The sequence below is a fragment of the Ceraceosorus guamensis genome (assembly GCF_003144195.1).
Source record: "Ceraceosorus guamensis strain MCA 4658 unplaced genomic scaffold IE81scaffold_14, whole genome shotgun sequence".
Taxonomy (NCBI): domain Eukaryota; kingdom Fungi; phylum Basidiomycota; class Exobasidiomycetes; order Ceraceosorales; family Ceraceosoraceae; genus Ceraceosorus; species Ceraceosorus guamensis.
In genome coordinates this window covers 85,525-105,268 of record NW_020290009.1, presented here as the reverse complement: position 1 = coordinate 105,268, position 19,744 = coordinate 85,525, and the positions used below count along the sequence as shown (strand labels likewise).

Genomic DNA, 19,744 nt, shown 5'->3' with positions numbered 1-19,744 from the left:
CGTAACATTCCGTCATCGCACTTCAAAATCATTCTCTCCATTATGCCTTGGAACACTTGTTCGACAAAGCGCACGACAGAGAACGCTGAGACATAGCGTGAGGAAAGGTGGTCAGCACGCATGTGGAACTTGGAACATTGTCACACACTCACGTAAAGTCACGTCTTCCATGATGCCAAGCTCTGCGTAACTCTCTCGAGCTGCCTCTAGGAGCAGTTGAAGGGGAAGGGTGTCCTCAGGTAAGAGTTTGGCAACGTCGCTCGGTAGGACCAGCAAGTCGTTCTCCGTGCCATTCTCATCGTCCTCCCAGAGCCTCGATGCGATGCGAGAGACGGCGTTGATGGTATGCCATAGCAGATCAAAGACCCTGGCCGCTGTCTCGGCGGACACGCGAGGGGTCGCTGCGGTGACCAATTTGTCCTCGAGCAAGTGCCTGAGGCAGGAGTCTGTCGCTTGAGCCGCAGCCGCCAGAGGGGTCCAGAGAGCGCTGAGCACTTCTCGGGCATCGGATTGGCTAGCCGACTGTTTGCGCCATGGGATGAACCTCAACAGCTCGTCAAGACCATTCCCGAAAGCACTTTCCAATTGCTCGAGCGAGCCTTCCAGACGAACTTCCTGTACATTAGACCAGATTCGCGTCCCAAAGGCGTCCTCGCGCTTTCTAATCTGAGCCGGCCGCAGTTCAGCTACAGAAGGCGCAGCACTGCCCCACCTGAGCATGAGCATGTGAGGCGCGAAGCGTCCTCGCGCATTGACAAGTGCCCCTTCAACGACCTCGAGTGCAGCTTCGTCACTCTGCGTCTCTGCAGATGAGCTCGCGAAGATAACTAGCGCCACGTCGCGCGAGGCGATGACGGCAGATTTTCGGGGCAAAGTTGTGTGCGCAAGTTCTACCTGCGTTCCGGAGCTGTCGGAAAGGGTCGTCTGAGAGATCGACTCATCCAAATTGCCTGGCAACATGAGCTTCCGGACCAACCACTCCGACGCCGAGTCGGACGTTTGCGTGACTAGTACGCTCCGCCACCGCCTAAGTGCCGGAGTCGTGATGGCTTCCACATATGTGGCGACGATGTCAAAGAAGGTGCCGGGCTCCCAAAGGTCTTCTCTGTCCGCCTGGGCTACGACCAAGCCATCACTGATCGTGTCGTCGTCCTTTTTGCCAGCCCTGATCGTTACCGGTGACAACGTTTGCAAGTCCTGTTCCCGCTGCCTAGCTGCATGGCGATCCCCCAGAAGATGTCTACTGCTCGACCTCGCCTTATCGGTCATCTCAGCATCAGCATCTGCCCCATCGTGTCCCAAACGGCTGCTCCGTAGCTTTGCGCGCACCGCTTCCAGTCGTTCTGCTTGTTTTGCCATTTCCACCACAGAGTCGTGGCGACCGAGCCAGAGATCCCAAGCATTCTGTGCAATGTTCCAGTCTCTGAACGCGTCCGCAGCACCTTGCTGAGCTAGCTCGTCGAGGTCGAGGTCCGAGCTCAGCACCTCACCCAACGCACGGTCAAACAGCGTTTCGGCTGCAAATTGAATGCACTCTCGCCGACCAGAGGGTGATCTCGCATCTAGCGCGGCGCATGCTTCCCCTTTTTCTTCCCTGAGCGAGCGTACGACGGGCAGAGGAGCAACGTCAGCTCTTGCACTTTGCATGTTGGATGCCTCTCGCTGCTTGCCGTGCGAAGGAGAGCTTGGAGAAGGGGAGGAGACGAAAGAATCGGATGCCTTTCGCCTCTTCCCGCTCACGACCTGCGCGTTTGATGCTTGTGGCACAACAGCCGCAGTAGCAAGCCCGCTTGGCAACTCTGTAGCGCGCAGAGATGCGGCACCGGCGGTTACAGCAGCAGCAGGTGCTGGGAAGGCAGACGGTATCGACGCACTACTAGCTGTTTTGGTAGACTGCCCCATCATCGTTGAAGTTGCGTTTCCTGGGGCTGTGGAGAAGGGGGCAGTGATGGAAGAAGTATTAGACGGAAACGAGAAAGAAGAGGAAGAGGAAGACGGTTTGGTGTAAGGATGTGCTGACGATCTTGCAGCAGCTGATGTGGAAGCTCTAAAAGGGGTAGGTGTCGATCCGAATTGACTTTCCGATGCTAGAGACACCAGATCTGTTTGAACCCCTCCCAAACGAGACTGCAGTTGAGACGCACCCCAGATGCTTCCTGATGATGAATTGTCGAACGCAGAAGTAGCCGCTACAGGCGCAGAATAGGGCTGCACTGGTCTTGAGATCACTGGTGGTGGTAGTGCAGCCTTGCGTGAGGTAGGCGCGTTCCAGTGATCCGTCACCGGCGTCGCTGACTGCCTCGAAGGTACCGTTGGTGCTGCGGATGGTTGACGAGCAGGATGGAAAGGCGCAGGCAGTGGCTGTCCGCCATCGTGGTTGAGAAGTGGAGTCGCACCTGACGCGACTCCGTCGATAATGTCGCGGCAGCTCCATCGCTGGCGTTTGCTCTCCACTACGATTTGAGAGAAGGGGACTGCTTTACTACGCTCAAGCTGTACATCCGACACTGTGCGATAAGTCATCAGAGAGCCATCAGCCGTCATAAGATAGCAGTTAGTCCACACTTTATGGGCTACTTTGACATCCCGCTCACCTAATGCTCGTTCCGTCTTGTTGTCGATCCGCACAGCTAGCGTCTTTTTGCCTGATTCTTCCGTCGTCCATTGCTCGCCAATGCCCCGATTCCTGGCAAATTCTAAAGCCTCTTCCTGACTGTCGAATGAGAGGTCGTTGGTCAGGTCTTGCACGGGCAACGGTGGATGTTGTGCCATGTATGCCGAGGACATCGCTCGCAGAGCGCCCGCTCGGACCGTCGGGATGATTGTCTCGGCCAAGCAAGCCAGCAGGTAGGGGACTCGTGCTTTCTTTGTCTCCGCAAAGAAACGAGTCCACAGATTGAGCGAGCCTTCACTGCCGTCCCTCGGTTTGTCGGGACCCGCGCCCTGAGCAAGGCCTCGCAGCCGCAATGCCGTTTGCAGAGTAGGCGAGTCGAAGATGATGGGGGGCAGTCTTTCGATCTCTCGCAAAGTGTCCGGATCTCTGTGATGCAGCAACAGCTCGTATGCCCGGAATTCCGCTTCGTTGGGTGCGCTCTTGCCCGTCAGCGCTCGAAGATCGGCATAGAATTCGGACAGACTTCGGATGGCTGTGATAACGCGCAAAATGAAGCAAAATCAGCGATCCTGTCGCGGCAGACTTCCCATATTGGTCGACCCATGGCACTCACTTTTTCGAAGTTGTTCCATCTCCTGCTGTTCGCTCCATTCTTCCGCGCCTCGACCGCCCTTCCAATGTAGACACAGAATGTGGTAGCGTGCGATTCGCTCGTGGCATTCGATGGTCATTGGTCCGCCTTGACCCTGAACTATGAAGTCTTGTCGCACAGCTCGTGTCCGGTTCCAGATGAAACCTTGGACTTGGGCAAATTCGGTCGAAGACGGATCTGTGGGAAGCAAGGTGTGAAACAAATAGTCGAGCGTGCGCTGCAATTGTATGCGGGAAACGTAGTGAGCACATCGTGCCAAGAATGTGAAAAATGAGAAGCAACATTCACACGCACCCGAAGCACGGCCGGAGGACGAACATCGTCGGGCAGAGGAAGTTCGCGGCCAGCTGCCGGTCTGCGATAGATCTTGACTGCAAGCCTCGGATCTATCTTTTCCGTACCCGGATACTGGTCAGAGTGTGCGCGAGAAATTGTCAACGTGTGTTTCACCTAATGCGGCGGTACGGGAGGCATAACAGAGACTCACAAGCTCGGGTGGGTCAGCTTCCTTTTGAACTTCCCTCTCTACACGCTCAAACTCTGAGCACATCTCCATGCATGTGCCACGCAAAGTTTGAGTCGCAGCCAGATCCTGGGCTTTCGTATCATCTGGCAAGACGCCTTGACGAATGTAACGTTCCCGCATCGCTTCGCGCTGCTCCTTGAGCTACGACGGGCAAAGAGCGGGCTTGTCAGTCGTGGTGAAGGAAAGGAGGGCTGTGCAGGCACGCGATGCTCACCTCCTGGAATCGAATCGCGCTTCCAACAGTATCCTTGTCGAATCGCTTCTTGCGCTCAGCGTCCGTCTCGACCATTCCTCCCAGCGCATTCCTCTGGCCCGATATGGTCGAAGGGCCAGGAGATTCCCTCGAGCGCATGAAGCGACCCAGTCCACTCCCTTGTTGACCGATAGAAGGCGCAGGAGAAGAAGAAGAAGGCGGGTCCGGATCACCGGCGCCGGGAGCGAAAAGATATGAAGGCATGGCTGACGAGCTTGCGGATGCTTCGGCTGCTGCGAACGCCGCACCGATGGGACGACTTGCGGACGTGGTGGATGCAGCTGGCTTCCATGACGTGTTCCCAAACGCACTAGGCGCATTTGCAACCCCTGCACCATTTGTGAGTGTTGAGGCAGCTGCCGAAGGAGACGATGCCCCTTCGCCGGCCTGGCTAAACACCGCCGATTGGTTCGAGAATGTGGATTTGGGCGTGGTGCTTACAGGCGCGGCACCCTTGCGACGCGACAGCAGCTTGGCCGGCGCATCGTGGGATGAGTTTCTATTCATGGTCGCCGCCTCCTCGAGAGACAAGAAGGCTGATGAGCGAGGCTTCGTGCACTTCGAAGCGAGTTTCTCCTCGATGGAACAACTCTCGCCATGGAACGAGGTAGGGCAGTGTCTCGATTGGTGGACGGCCTTCCAGCACGCACTCAAAGGCCAATGATGATCGCGTTCTGTACTTGTGGTAGTAGCCAGAATCTCTGAAAATTTGCGCATGCAAGGACGGACGTCTTTGAGATGCTGAACGCAAGCGTCGTCGATCACGGCTCCGAGTGTCCAGGGAGGCAGAGGGACATAGAAGAGTCATCGACCGTACAGTCATGAGTCAAGGTAACAAGCTGACTCGCGACTGTACGTCGCGAAGCTCATCGCGTGCCGGCTTCACGGTCACCTTCGCGGGCGCGCGCAGACGGGCTGACGGCGCGCACGTGACCATCATGCAGCCAGCTGAAAGCGTGGCCATCACGTGCTTCACATCTACGCTGCTTTTTTTTGGTTCGTAATCGAGAAGAAGGGCAATTCGGCAGCACGCTGACCAAGTACCTTGGAGCTGAGCGCTGACTAGTTATGTCACCTCCATCCTCTTCGCACTCGGCGGCTGGACACCCCCTGAACAGGCGCAATGATGCACGCAATGAAGCTGAGGCGGCCCCCAAGCACCATGGCGGGGCCGTCACGGTCGGGCACCCTTGCGTCGTCTTCCATTGCACGGTCTCAGGTTGACGCGACAACTCGCAGGACGTCCACAGCTATTGGCTGCTCGAGCACCTCATGCATGCACACTTCGTCTTCCCTGCGAATCAATGGGCGTTTCAGACAGCTAGCATACGATCCAAGCGACATGTCCGCCAAGGAGTCTGGCTACATCAAAAAGACGCAGGCTAGGAACAAATTTCAGGACCTCGTACCGCCCAGACCAGCGGTGTCCGAAAAGGCGATGATGTACAGGGAAAGGTCAAGGCAAAAGAATGCCGCAATACTCGAGGAAAAGGCTCACTGGGCGGAGATCGACCGTGCACGGGATGCGCGGCTGGCTAGGAGAAGATCAGAAATGGAGCAGGCAGAGAGGAATAAGGATGCGCTGTTCTACGGCGTCGCAAGGCTTGCAGACAAGCGAATGGCCCCTCCAGACGGAGACGATGCGGGCCATGCCTCTCCAGCAGATGATGCGAAAGACGCGACAAATGTCGGAGGCAGCTCAAAAGATACGCATGACCTCTTTGGAAATGACGGACGTGCCAGCTCTGACTCGAAAGCGCCTGGCACTCTTTTTGGACGCCCACAGCCTGGATTCCAATTTGGCGTTCGAAGCGCAGGCAAGACGCCGCTTCCCGAAGAAAGTAAGGCTCAGGTGCACGCCAGGTCGTTGCGAGATAGCGAGGCCAAATCGAGCATCGAAAGACTCAAGAAGCGCATCAGGGCCATGCTGTTCGAGGCGCCGAGCGTGGGCGCTGCCAGTGTGGATGCTAGACCGGGAGATGTGGTGGAGTGGATAAAGGGCGAAAGTGGGTCGCCGGAGCTGTGTGCCATCTTGCCGATGCCAGAGGTGACGGGTGACGAGGACTATAGTAGCACTGGCGAAAGGTCTCGAGGGGACACTCTTATCGCGAGAAACAACAAGGCGTTGTTGACGTCAAAAGGTTCAGTCTACCTGGCATCCTCGTCAGAACTCATGTTCAGAATCGCAGACTTCTTCAACCGTGATTTGGCAGCCAGAGCGACACCCACCGAGGCGAAGTACTTTGCGAACGACTCTGTAGATGCTCCGGCGGCACAGACATTTGACGAACATCTCCGCATCCTCAAAGAGCAAGGCAATGCTGTTTCGTTCGAAACAGAGCTGCAAGGCTCAGAAGCAGCAGCAAGATCGACAGAAGACCGGGCCAAGCATCCCATCAATCCGTTTGAGGAGCCGTTCGACGAAGACCGATTCAGTGCCAGAAATCGTATCACTAGAGATCTGAGAGTCTTTGCCCATGTTTTGGACGAGGAGAAGAAGAGGCTCGCTCCAGTCGTCGCCCGACGTTGCCTTTCGGATCCTGATGCCCTGCGCGAGGAAGGCGGGACATTCTCAGCTGAAGAAGTCGCTTCGGACATAGATGAGGCACTCTATGCGATCGCCTCGTCGAATGTTCCCAAGATCAATCGAGTCATCACCAAGCCGCTTACCAGGGTGCGGATGAGAAGAGCGCTTAAGGCGCAGGCTGAGGCTGGGAAAAATCCATACGTTCTGGAAAAGAAGCAGGAGTTGGAGGTTGAAGATCCGGGCTTGAGAGCCATCACCGTCTTAGCAGTTCATCAGCTTCTCTTCCAGCATACACACGCTTTCTTGCCCGATACCTTTGCGTATCTGCAGACCCTGCTGTATGCCGGTCGGTTACCTGAAGAGCGCACCTCGATGGAGCTCGTCAAGAATTGGGCACGCTCTCCGTCTGGCTCAGCTGGTCGGAGCATTATCGAAACCTTTTGCTCCAAAGCCAAAAAGGTTTTGGACTGGAGGAGCAAACAGGATGTGTCCTTTGAAGAGGGCGCACCCCGCGCCGTCACACTGCAAAATTGCGATGGGCCGGGAGTGGAATGGAATAAGGATGACGCGACGATAATCACGTTCCTTAAGACCATGCTTGGCACACGGCGCACGAGTGCTCTCCAAGGCAACGACTACGGCGCACTTGCGTCGCAGATTGTGAAGGGATGTGGTCTGGACTTTGCAGTCAGACCCACGATTCAGGGTGAACCATCTGAAGTGCCGCCTTTCCTCGAAGGAAGAGGCAGCGATGTCATCGATAGCGCGACTGACTTGCAACACGCCGTCACGCACCATCTCTTACTTCGACTCGGAGCTCTGGCACCTTGGCAGACTACGTTGGATCTCGATCCTTACTACAAGACGCTGTTTGCTGCAGACAAGTCCACCGCAGCTTCGACTAAGGTGCAGCTCACGGCTGCAGAAGCGGAGACTCAGAGACACGACTTTGGCCAGCTGGAAGTGTTCGTCATCGACGATGCGATGGCTTTCGAGCTAGATGACGGTGTTTCGATCGAGAAAGTACCCGAATCACCGGGAACCTACTGGATGCATGTACATGTGGCCGACCCAACGGCTTTTCTAGAATCGAGCGATCCAGTCGCTATTGAAGCCAAGCGAAGACATGAAAGCACGTATCTATCCGGTCAGCAGATCTCAATGCTGCCTCACTCTTTCACCGTAGCCAGCCATCTTGGCTCAGCAGGCTTGGAAGAGACAGAGGCCAAGAGGAGGCAGGATGAAGGTCTCAGAGCGTTGAGTTACAGCGCCAAGGTCGACGAAAGGGGCAGAGTGCACGACTACAAGGTGAGACCATCTTTGGTCAAGAACGTCAAGGTGACTACGTACGAAGAGATTGGTAGGATACTAGGAGGAAGAGAAGGCGCTTCTCCTCCAAGCATCTCAGGGCACGCAGAGACCGTGCGACAGCTGCACAAAGTGACCCAGTCGTTGATGCGCCGCCGAGTCGAGGATGGCGCCTTTTTCGCTTCGAGAACGAACGTCGACGTCAAGGTGGAGCCCATGCCGTTGCCGCTGCATCCCTCGACAGACGCTGCTTCAACGCTCAACATCTACGAGGGCTTCCCGTCGATTGATCTCAAGATGCATTCTGCAGCTTCGCGAGAGTCGAACCATTTTACTGGCATAGCTCAAGAGATGGTGGCCGAAGCGATGATACTGGCCGGCAGGGTAGCAGGTACTGTAGCCTCTGATCTGAATGTGCCAGTCATCTATCGAGGACAAAGCTCTCCCTCCGCAGCCGATGTGTCGCGCATCTTGCGCAGGAGGGATGAAATGGGAAGGATCAATCAAGTGGATTTTTTGACTAGCGATATTAGGGTCAGCACGGGATACGCATCCACCGTTCCGGTGCCTCATTTTGCCCTTGGTATCACGGCCGACGGTACCAAGGGAGTGAGAGATGCACTCACGAAAGGAGGCTACTCTAGAGGTACCTCTCCACTTCGTAGGTATGTCGATCTGATCACGCACTGGCAGATCAAATCTGCGCTTCGAGGTGCCAAACCGAGGTGGAGCGTGCAAGAGCTGCAAGGGGAATTGCCCAGGTTCAAATTCATGGAACAAAGAATGTCGGCGAACGAAAGGACCATCGATCAATTTTGGGCATGCATGAAGCTGCACCGCGTTCTGCAAAAGAGGGGCAGAGGGGAGGAGTTGTCAGAGGTAGAAGCTGCGCTATTGAAACCTCAGCCGGCAGTGGTCTCTTTGGCCGATCTGAGATTCAACAGGGTCAGACATGACGCTCGAGTCAGGGTGCAATTGACCGATCTCGGATTGCCTGCCGAGATGCTTTGGGATAGGGCCACGCCGCCTTTACCTATCGGCACCGTGCTGGACGTGCAGGTGCACGAAATCTTCTACACTGGCGCCATCATTACGCTCATCGTCAAACCTGCGCAAGTCTGACCTCGATCGCTACTGCCCACTTCCTCTCGTCGGCTCCTCGCATTGCTCATGTAGCTGTACTCGATGCCAACAATGCATTCATCGCTGATATGCCTCCCTGGTCCTAATTGTACATGTCTGAGGTCTGTGACTGTGATGGTCGGTCGTGTGGTGGTGTTTGTTGGGTGCCTTGGTGCTTGCGGGACTCTAGACAGGTCCAGCTGCTCGCTCGCTCGGGTCCAGCGCCCGAGCGTGAGCGGTCGTGAAGACAGTCGAAGACGTGACGGGATCGAGTGCGCAATGTAGTCTTGACTACGTGGCTAGTGGCGCTGCGGCTCAGGTAGCAGCTATCACCTCTCATCCTCTCAAAAGGCCATCCAGAGCAGCTTGCATCCTTTCCAAATTTTCCTGTTCCTTTTCCTCATCCTCGTGCACCTCTGCAGCTTTTGGCGCGACGAGATCTGGCAGATGCTCCGTGCCAGCAGCCTGACCCAATTTGCCATCCGTCAACTCGAACAGCACCTTGTCCACTTCGCCCGTAGCTTCCTCTTCCAGGTCATCTTCCTCGCCTAGCACGGAAGAGTCGAGCGTATCCTCCAAAATCTCTTCCATGATTCCAGCCTGTGCGGATGCGAGGGGGAGATGTGAGACAGGCAGCAAGCGCAAACACTGGATGAATTGGCTGAAAAGCGGAAATGATGGCTCACCTTTGTCATTTCTGCGCTCATCTCCCTCATCACTTTGGACACTTCGGGAAGTTTGACCAGCTGATTGGACATCTTCATGATCTCTGTGCTCTTTTGCATGCTGCCCGTCACTTTGTACATGGCTGTGTGGGTCAAGATGAGACGAATGAGCATCGGGTCCGAGTGCGGCACTGCCATCCACAATGCGCTCGAAGGCATGCAAGCTAAGGGCGCGACTCACCCAACTGATGTCCCAATTGCATATTGATGCTATTCAATTGAGCTTTACTCGTGATCAATCTATCCTTCTGTTTCCGACTCCTAACAATCTCTCTGGCCAATATCCTAGCATTCTTCGTATCTCCCTTTTTTGCCAACTTTTTCACCTCCATCTTGGCTTTGGACGAAGCTGCATCTATTTGTCGCACTTCTCGATCCAACGCTCTTTGTTCGGAACGCAATTGGGCTTGGACCGACTTGACTCGCTCTTCTTGCGTCGGACCAAAGATTAGCTTGGACACTGCTTGCATCTTGCACGAGCAGGAGCAGGATGATGCGCAAGGGCAACAGGCGTCGTGATGAACGGTTCAGAAGTGTGGTCACGCTGTGGAAATGTAGAATCCTCGGCAATGTCCTGTTCTTGCTCGACACGATAGCGGCGAGCGTCGGAGCTGTTGGTTGGAACCGCTTGTGCTATATCGATCAGGAGCGGGTAAGAGCGGAGCTGCCCGGGCGTGAAAGACAGCCAAGAAGGTACGATATCGAGGCCTATGCCTTCAAAGCAAACCAAATGGCCAGAGGCGTGCCGATTGTCCCCGCAAATGCTGTGGTTGGATGCGCGACAAGGAAGAACTTATCGGCAAGGCACCGATGCGTGCGGCTGCTGAAAGGAGGCAGCCAGAGTCAAGAGTAGCGAGGGTCTGCGCGCATACACGTGAGCCGAGGCGAGACAAGACGAGACGAGACGGATCAGTGAGAGATGGAGTGATGAGTCAAGTCTTGCGTGTGAGTGAGGGGACAAAGATACGAGCCTAATGAGATGTTGATTGGAGTTGGGATTGATGGCGTCTCTGGTGTGCGGATATGTGATTGTGAATGTCATGCTCGATTGTCATTACTTGTGCGCGACTTCCTCTGAACAGCACCCATCCACCACGCACCCGTCACGAGTCACCAGCAGCAGTCAGAGTGCAACGAGCGCTGAGCGACACAGCATATATGTACCTACCTGTACCGGTACATACGATTTGAGCGATTCGATCTCCGCGCGCGCGTCGAAAGTCGTCATTTCGCGATGACCGCGCACCTCATCAGCATCGCCCGTCCCTATGTACACACGGATGTTGCTGCCCATGCAAGCTACATTATACATCGTACACGTAGCGTTGCTGCACAGCTGGTGAGATGGTCGATGCTTGATGCTTGCACCCTCGCTGATCCCTCAGTCGTGAGTCGTGAGTCGTGAGTCTCGAGACATCAGCTCCGTGATTTGCTGCTGAGGGAAGCGGGCAGCTCGCGCCATGTATATGCAGCCACTCCGACTCGGATCGTGTCGTGTCTCATGCTGCATGGATGCTCAGCCACTTGTATAGCAATCACGTGAATCGTGAATCTCAAATTGCGAACAGGCTCAAGACTCGGCACCCAATCACCATTCTACTGCTGCATCCAGCTCTATGCCTATGCCTATAGGTACCTATAGCTGTCAAGGGAACATGAACGAGCGATCCCGATCTTCTGTAAGAGGTCCTTCGCTGCTGGGCTGACGGTCGTCATGCCGCGCCAATGGTGAATTCAGGGTTGGCTCAGCTCAGCTCAGAGCCTGCATGTGAGGCCCGCGAGATGATGCCAAGACCTATCAATCTTTTGAATTTGAAACGGCTATACGGAAGCGGCGGCTTAGCAGCAGCAGCAGCCAGATGCTGGCGGCGATGTGATGGAGCGCACGGATGCATCATGCTCGAGCGCGGGCTGCTGCTGCTGTGCGGCCACTCTTCACGCTTTGGCTGCTGCAGCATGCAGTCACAGCAGTGAGAGCGGCATGCACCTTCCCAGCAGCAAGGTAAACGCTGTAAGCTAGCTTGTAGCTGCTGCTGCCGATGCTTTTGTTATCTGCCCTCGCGTCTCATTTGCCGAATCACAATCACGGATCTTTTGTATGTTCCAGCAAACCTCTTCTGCTTCTCGCTTCTGACAATCAACTGGTCTCCACCTCACGACACTTCGTGACTGTGGCCCAATCTCTCCTTCAACCGGTTGGCTTACCCCTCGTGCCCTTGACGTGTCGCGTGCTCCGAGCTCGGCCTGGTCGGACGCGCGCACGCTTGACCTCCACAACACCCTTCGCACGTAAAAGGTCGCACATCATCGCCTCAACCTTTCATTCGGGCTCATAGATTTCGTCCAACGCTGCTCATTGCCAAGCCTCTCCAGCACGGCCCGAGCGTAACTACGGTATGCGAGTCTTCAGCCTCCTGGCTGCCCTGGCTACCGTGTCCCTGCTTTCGACTTCCGTCGAAGCGTGGGGCGCGGTCGGACATTCCATCGTAGCTACGATCGCGCAGAGCATGCTCCATCCAGATGTCAGATCTTACCTCTGCGAAATCCTGCCAGAATGGTCAGCGTATCGAAGCGAGTGGCCCCGAGAGGGCGCACCGCACAAACAGTGAGTACACTCTGCAGGGACGGAGAGCGATGCAAGCGACTCAATGGGCTCCCCTTCTGCTTGGCACCGCGCGCAGCTGTCACCTGGGAGCTGTGTCTTCTTGGGCAGACACGGTGCGCAACAGATACCCCTGGGCTTCCAAGTTGCATTATGTCAACCCGCTCAACGACGTACCTCCAACGCATTGCACCTATGGCGAGGATGGGGGATGGACGAGCAGCGACAATGTTTTGACAGCAGCTACAAACTACACACGAAGGCTGAAGGAATTCGTTCCGGGCACTGCAGATCATACGGGTCTGACGGAAGAGGAAAGGAAGTGGGAGAGGGATATGGCTCTGCGGATGGTGGTTCATCTCTTGGGCGACATGCACCAACCGCTTCATTTGACGGGAAGAGCTCGAGGAGGTAACGACATTTGGGTGCACTTTGAAGGTCGAGCTGCCAAGCTCCATACAGTGTGGGACAGCTTGATGCTCAATCGTCAGATTCGTACCCTGTCCAATCACACCTCGCCCCTCCGATCCGCGCGCATCGAGTCAGCCCTCCAACGCAGACCGTACGACGCGTACATACGCTGGATCTTGCAGGAAGGTCTCGGACAGACGCTCGAGGGAGGCAAGCAGGCCTGGTGGGAAGACGCGGAAGAATGGTCTCAGTGCCCCACTACTGCAAGTCGATCGAGTAGAGCAGAGCACATACCGGGTCAAGGTGCGGCGCATACATGGCTCTCCTCGGACGGCCTCTTACCTCACACCACCAAAGCATTCAAGAATGTGGCAGGACTGTTGCCCCTGCCCGCCAGCGTAGCTGTCCAAGCAAGGTCTTTGCAGTCTTTGGCCCCCGGAGACGACTCTGACGACTCTAGCCAGCCTTTGTGCCCATACTCTTGGGCCAAACCTCTTCATCCTCTGGTCTGCAAGTATGGCTTCGCCAGCCCAGTGCCTATCCCAGGCAGCGAGGAGCGCCCAGAGCTCGATGGTGATGACTATGCTGGCAAGGTCGACAGGTGAGCATCGCCCTATTCGTCTCTGCGCCGCCTTCGCTCCTTGTTGCTGACTGCACCTCCTTCGCACGCAGAGACCTCGTGCTGCAGCGCCAATTTGCAATGGCAGGAACACGGCTTGCCGCTGTGCTCAACACGGTTCTTCTACCTGAAGCGCAGGCCGCCAAAGCATCAACCGTCCTCGCTCCCAGCAGCTTCACGCAATTGCCTTTATCCGCATTTCAGATCGATCAGGTCCCTTTCGTTGACGTCGCGAGCCGGCATGACGGCGATGGTTCTGGAGGCTCAGGCGGTGCCTTGTGGCCGCTCATCAAGGTCACAGCCTCTAGCATCATCGAAGTGGCGCTTCTCAGCGTCGTAGGATACTTCTTGGCTCGAAGAGGGGTCATCGACAAGACGACGCAGACGAAATTGAACAAGATCAACGTGTCTTTCTTTACGCCCGCTCTGCTTTTTAGCAAGGTGGCCTTCACGCTCAACCCTGGACGACTTGCCGAGCTGGCAATCGTGCCCATAGGCTTTGTTGTTGTGAGCGCCTTCAGCGCTATTGTGGCGTACGTCTTGGCCAGGATAGCCCGCATTACGCGCGCACAGAGGAACTTTGCCATCGCCTGCGCGATGAGTCCCAACTCCAACAGTCTTCCGGTAGCCTTGATGCAAAGTCTTGTAATGACTGTGCCACAACTGCACTGGGAGGAAGAGGGGGAACCAGAAGATACTGTAGACGGTATGCTCGGCAGAGCTCTCACGTATCTCGTGCTGTTCTCGACTCTGGGCATGCTCACCAGGTGGAGCATCGGTGCCAAGCTGCTTGCAACTGTGGATGAAGAGCCCTCGAAGGACGCGACGGCCGGACCAAGTGGAGCGCAATACGCCGACTATCCCGAGCCTACCTCATCTGCCAGAACAGGAACGCTGATCGATGTGGATGACAGTGCCGTCGAGCCAAGGCGACCTCCGTCCATCAAGATCCGCAGAGCTACCGGCGACGTCCGAGCCGATGCAGAAGGCGATGAGGATCTTGGCGGTCCGGCGTTGACCGAGCGGCGACCTTCCCGATCGCGCCCTGTGCACTGGACGCGCAGCTTCCCAAACACGCCCACTGCGCCTTCCTCCGAGCGTGGGTCCGATGACGAGAGCGATGGGGAGGAAGCCTCTCAGCACTCTGATGCCACGCGTCGTCCAGCGTGGGCAAGGACTGCCAGCAGCCGTTCCGCGCACAAACGCAAATCCTTTGCGCATCGCTACGTGCTCAAGCCCTATCGAGCTTTCATGGGTTTCATGACGATGCCGCTCTGGGCCGCCGTCATCAGTCTCATTGTGGCCATGATTCGTCCCTTGCAAGTTGCGATTGGCAGCATCGAACCGCTGGTTGGAGCTCTGCAAACCGCTGGCTCTGTCAGTGTTCCACTGACCATGGTCGTCTTGGGAGCCTACTTTGTGCCACCTGAGCCCGGGAAGAAGGCGGAAGCGCCGGCTGCTCAGACTTCTTCCAGATCCGCTCCGGATGCCGCTCAGTCGGGCGAAGGTCTGAGCCAAGCTTCGACGCTCGTTGGTCATCCGAATCCCGAAAGTGATCCTGCTGGCGATGGTACCCAAGCCGACCAGAAAAAGGGCGCATCTTCGACCAGAAAATTGCCGTGGATGCGGAATCCTTGGGGCTCGCAGTCGCAACTGCTGGAGGAGGGTCAGGACGTAGAGGCTGGAGTCCGGAGAGACTCTGTCGGCTGGAGCAGCGCGGCTAGCGAAGCGAGCACGGCCTCGGTCTCGGAGGCCATTCGTCCGAGCTCGGAAGCCGCTTCGAACGCAAGAAGCAACGCAGCTGGACCTGCTGGGTCAGCGCTGCGTCAACAGAGCGGCGGCGCTTCTCGAGTAGGCGCGCGCGAAGCGGCAGAGCGTCGAGAAGCGTCTCAGGAGAGGCGCACCATTGCCGTATCGCTCTTGGCTAGGATGGTCATCACTCCGCTAGTGGTCATTCCCATCTTTGCCTACTACTGCATCGCCACGAGGGAAAATGTGGCGGATGATCCGGTGCTCATTGTCTGTGCCCTCTTGCTCATTGGAAGTCCACCAGCTCTCACGCTAGCACAAATCACCCAGAGCTCAAAGAATGGAGGTTTCGAGAGGCTCATCAGCAAGACCATCTTTGTGGCCTACGTCATACTTAGCGCTCCCACCACCGTCATCCTCACCGTCATTGCGCTCAGGATTGCCGAAAACGATCACGGCTCGGGCAGAACTGGCGGCAGCTGATGCTTGGCTGATCCAGACGACGACTTGCTGCAACGACGGTGCTAATGATGTTGACCCGCACGCACTCCCGGTCAATGCGACAAATTATTTTTCTTTTACGAACCTGACGATGGGCCTTGAAATGTGCGATGTCAACACTTTCTCCTTGTGCCGCTGCGGAGCGCTTGCTTTGGCTTGTCGAAGCCTGCATTTTTTCTCTGCTTCGCCTACACGTCGATTTAGCGCATCCCAGCGTTTGGCAGAGGTCTTTTGTGCTGACGGCAAAGCCATGAGCGATGATGAACTCGCGAAGGAGCAGAAATGCGCTACAACTGATGCATTGTTTACCCTTTCGACTCCATCTCCGCAACAGCACAACGGGGTGAGCAAAAAGCGTTGGCGTAGACAAAAGACCTACGGCATCTGGGATTCACGAGTGGTCCCCCACCTCATTACTGACCAGACCCTACAGGGTTTCCGCTTCTGGGATCAGACGGGACCAGGCACTTTTCCTGTGGTGTGGCCGTAGATACTAAGTTTTTCATGTCACAGATATATATAGGGTTCTCACTCCCATCATCCCGTGCAGCTCGCTTTGCTCGCTGCACTTGACTTAGGAGATCAAACGGGTTCCTGTACGGTGCCCGTGGTATGGCCGTAGATATTCGGAATGGAATGTTACACGTATATATACTGTACATCAAAGAGCCAAGCAAGATATATGATATCCTGCTAGTCATGAGTGGTGGGTGGCGCGCATGCTGATCAACGGGACGCGTGACGAGCTGCATCTTCAGCGGAAAAGCAACCACTTCGTAAAGTCGACGACAGCATGCGCGCGATGCGTGGGCGCGTAGACTGGCGAGTGTTCAGTTCGAATCGTAAGGAATCAAACCTCGGGCAAGCGTACAACTAGCAGCTATACGGAGCGATCATACTTCAATCTTTTGATGATCTCTTCAAAAAGCCGACGTCCTGATCAGTCCGAGAAAAAACGGCCAGCGCGCGTTGCACTTTGGGATCGCCGATCCGTCTGCATGGAGATTACGTCGATGCGTCGCACGCGCACAAGCGTTTGATCGAGAAGAGTCACGTCGGTATCGAGCAATTGTCCAGAGTTCTACAGGGAAGGGGTGAAGAGGCCGCCGCGGAAATTCGTAGCGGGCGAGAAAGAATCGCTGCCATGCTCGCGAAATGGAAATACAAGGAGAGAACTGTCCAAGAGGGTCAAAGAAACAAAGTGTTGTGACATTGTGAGGGCCGATTGAAGCTGCGGATCAAGGGTTCACGTCCCGCGGATGAGACCGAGCACTGGAGGCGCGAGGCAAGAGAGGAGCTGGAGTGGGCACAGGTGCAGCAGCAGCTCGTCTCACAGGCTCTGCTCCGAGCAAATCCCTGCGCGCGTTCCCGCCAGAAGCTTGTACGTAGAAACCTGGGCTGTACGAAGGGTTGGCAATAGCGCCTAGGGTGGGTACCGCTTCTCCTCTGAACGTGGCCGAAAATGTCGGCGTAGGCGGGATCTGAATGCTGCCTGTAGGGGTAAGTTGAGCTAGCGTCGACACTGCTAGTACAGGTACCGTCCCGCTCGATGCTATGCTCTGTGGTGGCCAGGCGTATGAGGCAGTAGGAGGACTAAAAGTGCTCGCGGCGCCAGTCATCCAATTGGAGAAAGTCGAAGACCAGCTGGTGAACGCGGTGCCGGTAATGGAGGGAAAGGTCGATTGCAAAGACCGGCAGTAATTCTGGGCTTCTCTTCGGGGGTCCGTGGGCATCCAACCGTTCTGCAAACCCAGCTGATACGACCAATTCGGATTCACCGGCTTGCCAGTCCTCAAACTGTTTCCAATCTTCCAGGTCCAAAAGTAAAAGTTGTGGTAGGCGTCCATTTGGGCAAGCGCAGTCTGCCTTAAGCTCGTCTTTTGCTCCGCGGAAAAGTTTTCCCAGTCATCCCAGTATGGGCAATCTCCCTGTCTGGTAGCCGTCTGTCCGCGGGCATTGTAGCTTCCGTCGTAGCGCACCCCGTCAGTGACACCATTCAAGAACAGGCCGCAGTCTGTGAACGAAGGAAGTGGACGTTTGCTTGAGTCTGTGCGCTCTGAAAGGTCGACCGTATCAGAGACTCACCATTCAATGCCAGCGACCATTCGCCCACCATTGTCAGACCAAACTGAGTCAGACCCTGCTCCACGTCTCCGCGGTATCCATTGCAAGCAGTGACTGCCAGGGCGCCGCTCGCGCTGTTGGTGCTAAAGGGAGGGGTGAAGGCGATGTACTTGTGCACATCGATACCAATCCGATCAGCTCCAGACATGTAGCCGACTGATTGGCCAATGCCGAGAAACCCGTCGGAAATGACCATGAAGGGACCCCGTCCAGCGCCGGTACCAGTGATGTTGCGCATCATGGAGTAAACTTCCTGATGCCAAGAATTGAGTCCATCCCTTCCTATCCCAGTATTGAGGTTAGGCTCATTGAGTACGCTGAGCATCGGAACGACGTTCTTCACTTCGTCCTGGCTGATGAATTGGATCATCTGGCGCAGCACATTCAGGCCTCGCTGACCATAGACGATTCCTTGCGGGCTGTTCAAGAACATCGGCCGACCTAAGCGACCACTATGATTGTACTCATTCTGTTGTCCAGGCGCCGAGTGTAGATCAAGATTGATGCGCAAGCCGTACTTTCGAGCCCACTGAATCGCCTTGAGGAAGTACTCCCACGACACGTGTGCCAAAAAAGGCTCGTCCTCCTCAACATCCAGCGCCCAATACCCGACGGGCAAGCGCACCCTATGCCAGAGAGTGGGCCAAGTGTCAGCGAGTGGATGGCGTTTGCGCAAGTGTGCCCGGAAGACTCACCAGTTGAGTCCTGCCGCTGCAATGTCGGCAAAATCCCTTTCAGTGACAAAGGTATCATAGTGCTGCCTGTAATTCTGCTCCAGCCTGCCTTCGCTCTGCCATCGCTGAGCTAGTCCCCACTCATCCACCACGGGCGTGGAGGTGTTTTCATATGGCTCAAAAAGGCCAGGCACGATGAAAGGTTCGATCACCAACCAACCACCGAGGTTCACACCTAGCTGTTGATCTGCTGCCCAATCCCATTGCTGATTGAGGGGCTTTGTGTAGCTCTGCGCTTGTGCGCCGTCATCTAGGATGCCGGAGCGCCAACTGCCGCCAAAGTCTGCACAGGCGAGCCAGAGAAGGATGAGCGCGAACCAGTGCGGACATGGGTCGCAGCGATACTCACTATTGATGTACGTGAAGCTTTGCCCATTTCCCAGGTCAATGACCGATCCGTTCGTGCCCGAAGTGAGCACTTTGCCGCCGGTTCCGTGACCTGAGCTATCGGTCTGAGTGGTGCCCGCCTCATCAGACTGACTTCCAGAGCCCTTGTCGTCCTTGAGAAGGATTTGCGTGATGGGCACCACGATTGCAACGACGAGCAAAGCCAGCACTGCAGCTACCCCAGCAAGCATCAGCCACCTCTTCTTGTGAGACACTGCCCCTGCCCTGCCATACCGATCAAGCCCAGGTCTCTTTGTTGCGGCATCAGCGTACGCCGCCGAAGTGGCATTCTCGGCGTCCGGAGTCCAAGAGCCCTTCTCATATCCGCCCATAGCCAACGCATCTCCATATGAACTGTCCCTGCCCGATGTTCCATGGTCATTCAGTCGATACGTCGAGTCGTAGTCTGAGCCTCCACCAAGCATGTGAGAGCTGGCGTAACTCAGTGGCCTGCTCATGGCTATCCTTTGAGGGGAAGGCAGTCCAAAGGCACTAGCACCAGAGCCAGACCCCCTCTGACCGCCCTCCAAGGGTGCATACATGGATGCGGAGGAGAAGGCATTAGAGAGTGTGGAAGGAATTTCGTACGACTGACCCTCGACTGCCGCTTCTGTACTGCCGCCCAGACCCAGGTCTCCAGATCCGCCGCCATTCGCTCCTGTAGTGGATGTGGATGGCCCTGCAGCTTCTTCTTGACTTGTAGCAGCTGCCTGCCCGCCAGGAACGGACGAGTATTCGTGTCCTGACATATTAGTCGCTCTTTTGGCCAAGCGCTCTTGGCTTCCAACGAGGATGATCGAGGGAACCAAGTATTGCACGTTGCGTCTTGTTCACTTTCGACACTGCCCTTGGTGTTCCTCGAAGAGCAGTGGATCAGAAACTTGTGCGGC

General features: G+C 56.0%; 5 protein-coding genes across 5 annotated transcripts; 2 read left to right on the top strand and 3 right to left on the bottom strand.

Moving 5' to 3' along the window:
• Positions 1–20: 20 nt before the first annotated feature.
• Positions 21–4,858, bottom strand: IE81DRAFT_340306 (hypothetical protein). The gene is made up of 7 exons (XM_025515608.1): positions 4,007–4,858; positions 3,754–3,933; positions 3,561–3,674; positions 3,228–3,483; positions 2,595–3,146; positions 1,875–2,507; positions 21–1,847 (listed from the first exon to the last, which is right to left on the bottom strand). Exons 1-7 carry the CDS (start codon positions 4,760–4,762, stop codon positions 112–114), a joined length of 4,227 nt encoding a protein of 1,408 aa, XP_025371195.1. The 5' UTR covers positions 4,763–4,858; the 3' UTR covers positions 21–111.
• Positions 4,859–5,124: 266 nt separating this feature from the next.
• On the top strand, positions 5,125–9,124 carry IE81DRAFT_321690 (RNB-domain-containing protein). Its single transcript, XM_025513425.1, has one exon. The coding sequence runs from the start codon at positions 5,208–5,210 to the stop codon at positions 9,000–9,002; it is 3,795 nt and encodes a 1,264-aa protein (XP_025371194.1). The 5' UTR covers positions 5,125–5,207; the 3' UTR covers positions 9,003–9,124.
• A 46-nt stretch (positions 9,125–9,170) lies between these two features.
• Positions 9,171–10,358, bottom strand: IE81DRAFT_44458 (Snf7-domain-containing protein). Its single transcript, XM_025517352.1, has 3 exons — positions 9,909–10,358; positions 9,689–9,810; positions 9,171–9,602 (listed from the first exon to the last, which is right to left on the bottom strand). Exons 1-3 carry the CDS (start codon positions 10,195–10,197, stop codon positions 9,339–9,341), a joined length of 675 nt encoding a protein of 224 aa, XP_025371193.1. The 5' UTR covers positions 10,198–10,358; the 3' UTR covers positions 9,171–9,338.
• A 2,664-nt stretch (positions 10,359–13,022) lies between these two features.
• On the top strand, positions 13,023–15,633 carry IE81DRAFT_44449 (hypothetical protein). Its single transcript, XM_025517351.1, has 2 exons — positions 13,023–13,341; positions 13,415–15,633. Exons 1-2 carry the CDS (start codon positions 13,257–13,259, stop codon positions 15,589–15,591), a joined length of 2,262 nt encoding a protein of 753 aa, XP_025371192.1. The 5' UTR covers positions 13,023–13,256; the 3' UTR covers positions 15,592–15,633.
• A 1,214-nt stretch (positions 15,634–16,847) lies between these two features.
• Positions 16,848–19,186, bottom strand: IE81DRAFT_287793 (glycoside hydrolase; the record flags this gene model as incomplete). The annotated part of the gene is made up of 4 exons (XM_025511732.1): positions 16,848–17,623; positions 17,695–18,359; positions 18,429–18,750; positions 18,817–19,186. 4 exons carry the CDS (start codon positions 19,184–19,186, stop codon positions 16,848–16,850), a joined length of 2,133 nt encoding a protein of 710 aa, XP_025371191.1.
• Positions 19,187–19,744: the final 558 nt, after the last annotated feature.

Excerpts from the sequence above, each read along its gene's own strand:
- IE81DRAFT_44449 (XM_025517351.1), top strand. The coding sequence starts at position 13,257 with ATGGCTTCGCCAGCCCAGTGCCTATCCCAGGCAGCGAGGAGCGCCCAG. Across the intron at positions 13,342-13,414 it reads TATGCTGGCAAGGTCGACAG|ACCTCGTGCTGCAGCGCCAA; the intron begins GTGAGCATCGCC and ends TCGCACGCAGAG.
- IE81DRAFT_321690 (XM_025513425.1), top strand. The coding sequence starts at position 5,208 with ATGGCGGGGCCGTCACGGTCGGGCACCCTTGCGTCGTCTTCCATTGCA.
- IE81DRAFT_44458 (XM_025517352.1), bottom strand. The coding sequence starts at position 10,197 with ATGCAAGCAGTGTCCAAGCTAATCTTTGGTCCGACGCAAGAAGAGCGA. Across the intron at positions 9,811-9,908 it reads GCAATTGGGACATCAGTTGG|CCATGTACAAAGTGACGGGC; the intron begins GTGAGTCGCGCC and ends TGACCCACACAG. Across the intron at positions 9,603-9,688 it reads TGAGCGCAGAAATGACAAAG|GCTGGAATCATGGAAGAGAT; the intron begins GTGAGCCATCAT and ends GCATCCGCACAG.
- IE81DRAFT_340306 (XM_025515608.1), bottom strand. The coding sequence starts at position 4,762 with ATGCGCAAATTTTCAGAGATTCTGGCTACTACCACAAGTACAGAACGC. Across the intron at positions 3,934-4,006 it reads GCGCGATTCGATTCCAGGAG|CTCAAGGAGCAGCGCGAAGC; the intron begins GTGAGCATCGCG and ends TGCCCGTCGTAG. Across the intron at positions 2,508-2,594 it reads CAAGACGGAACGAGCATTAG|TGTCGGATGTACAGCTTGAG; the intron begins GTGAGCGGGATG and ends CTTATCGCACAG.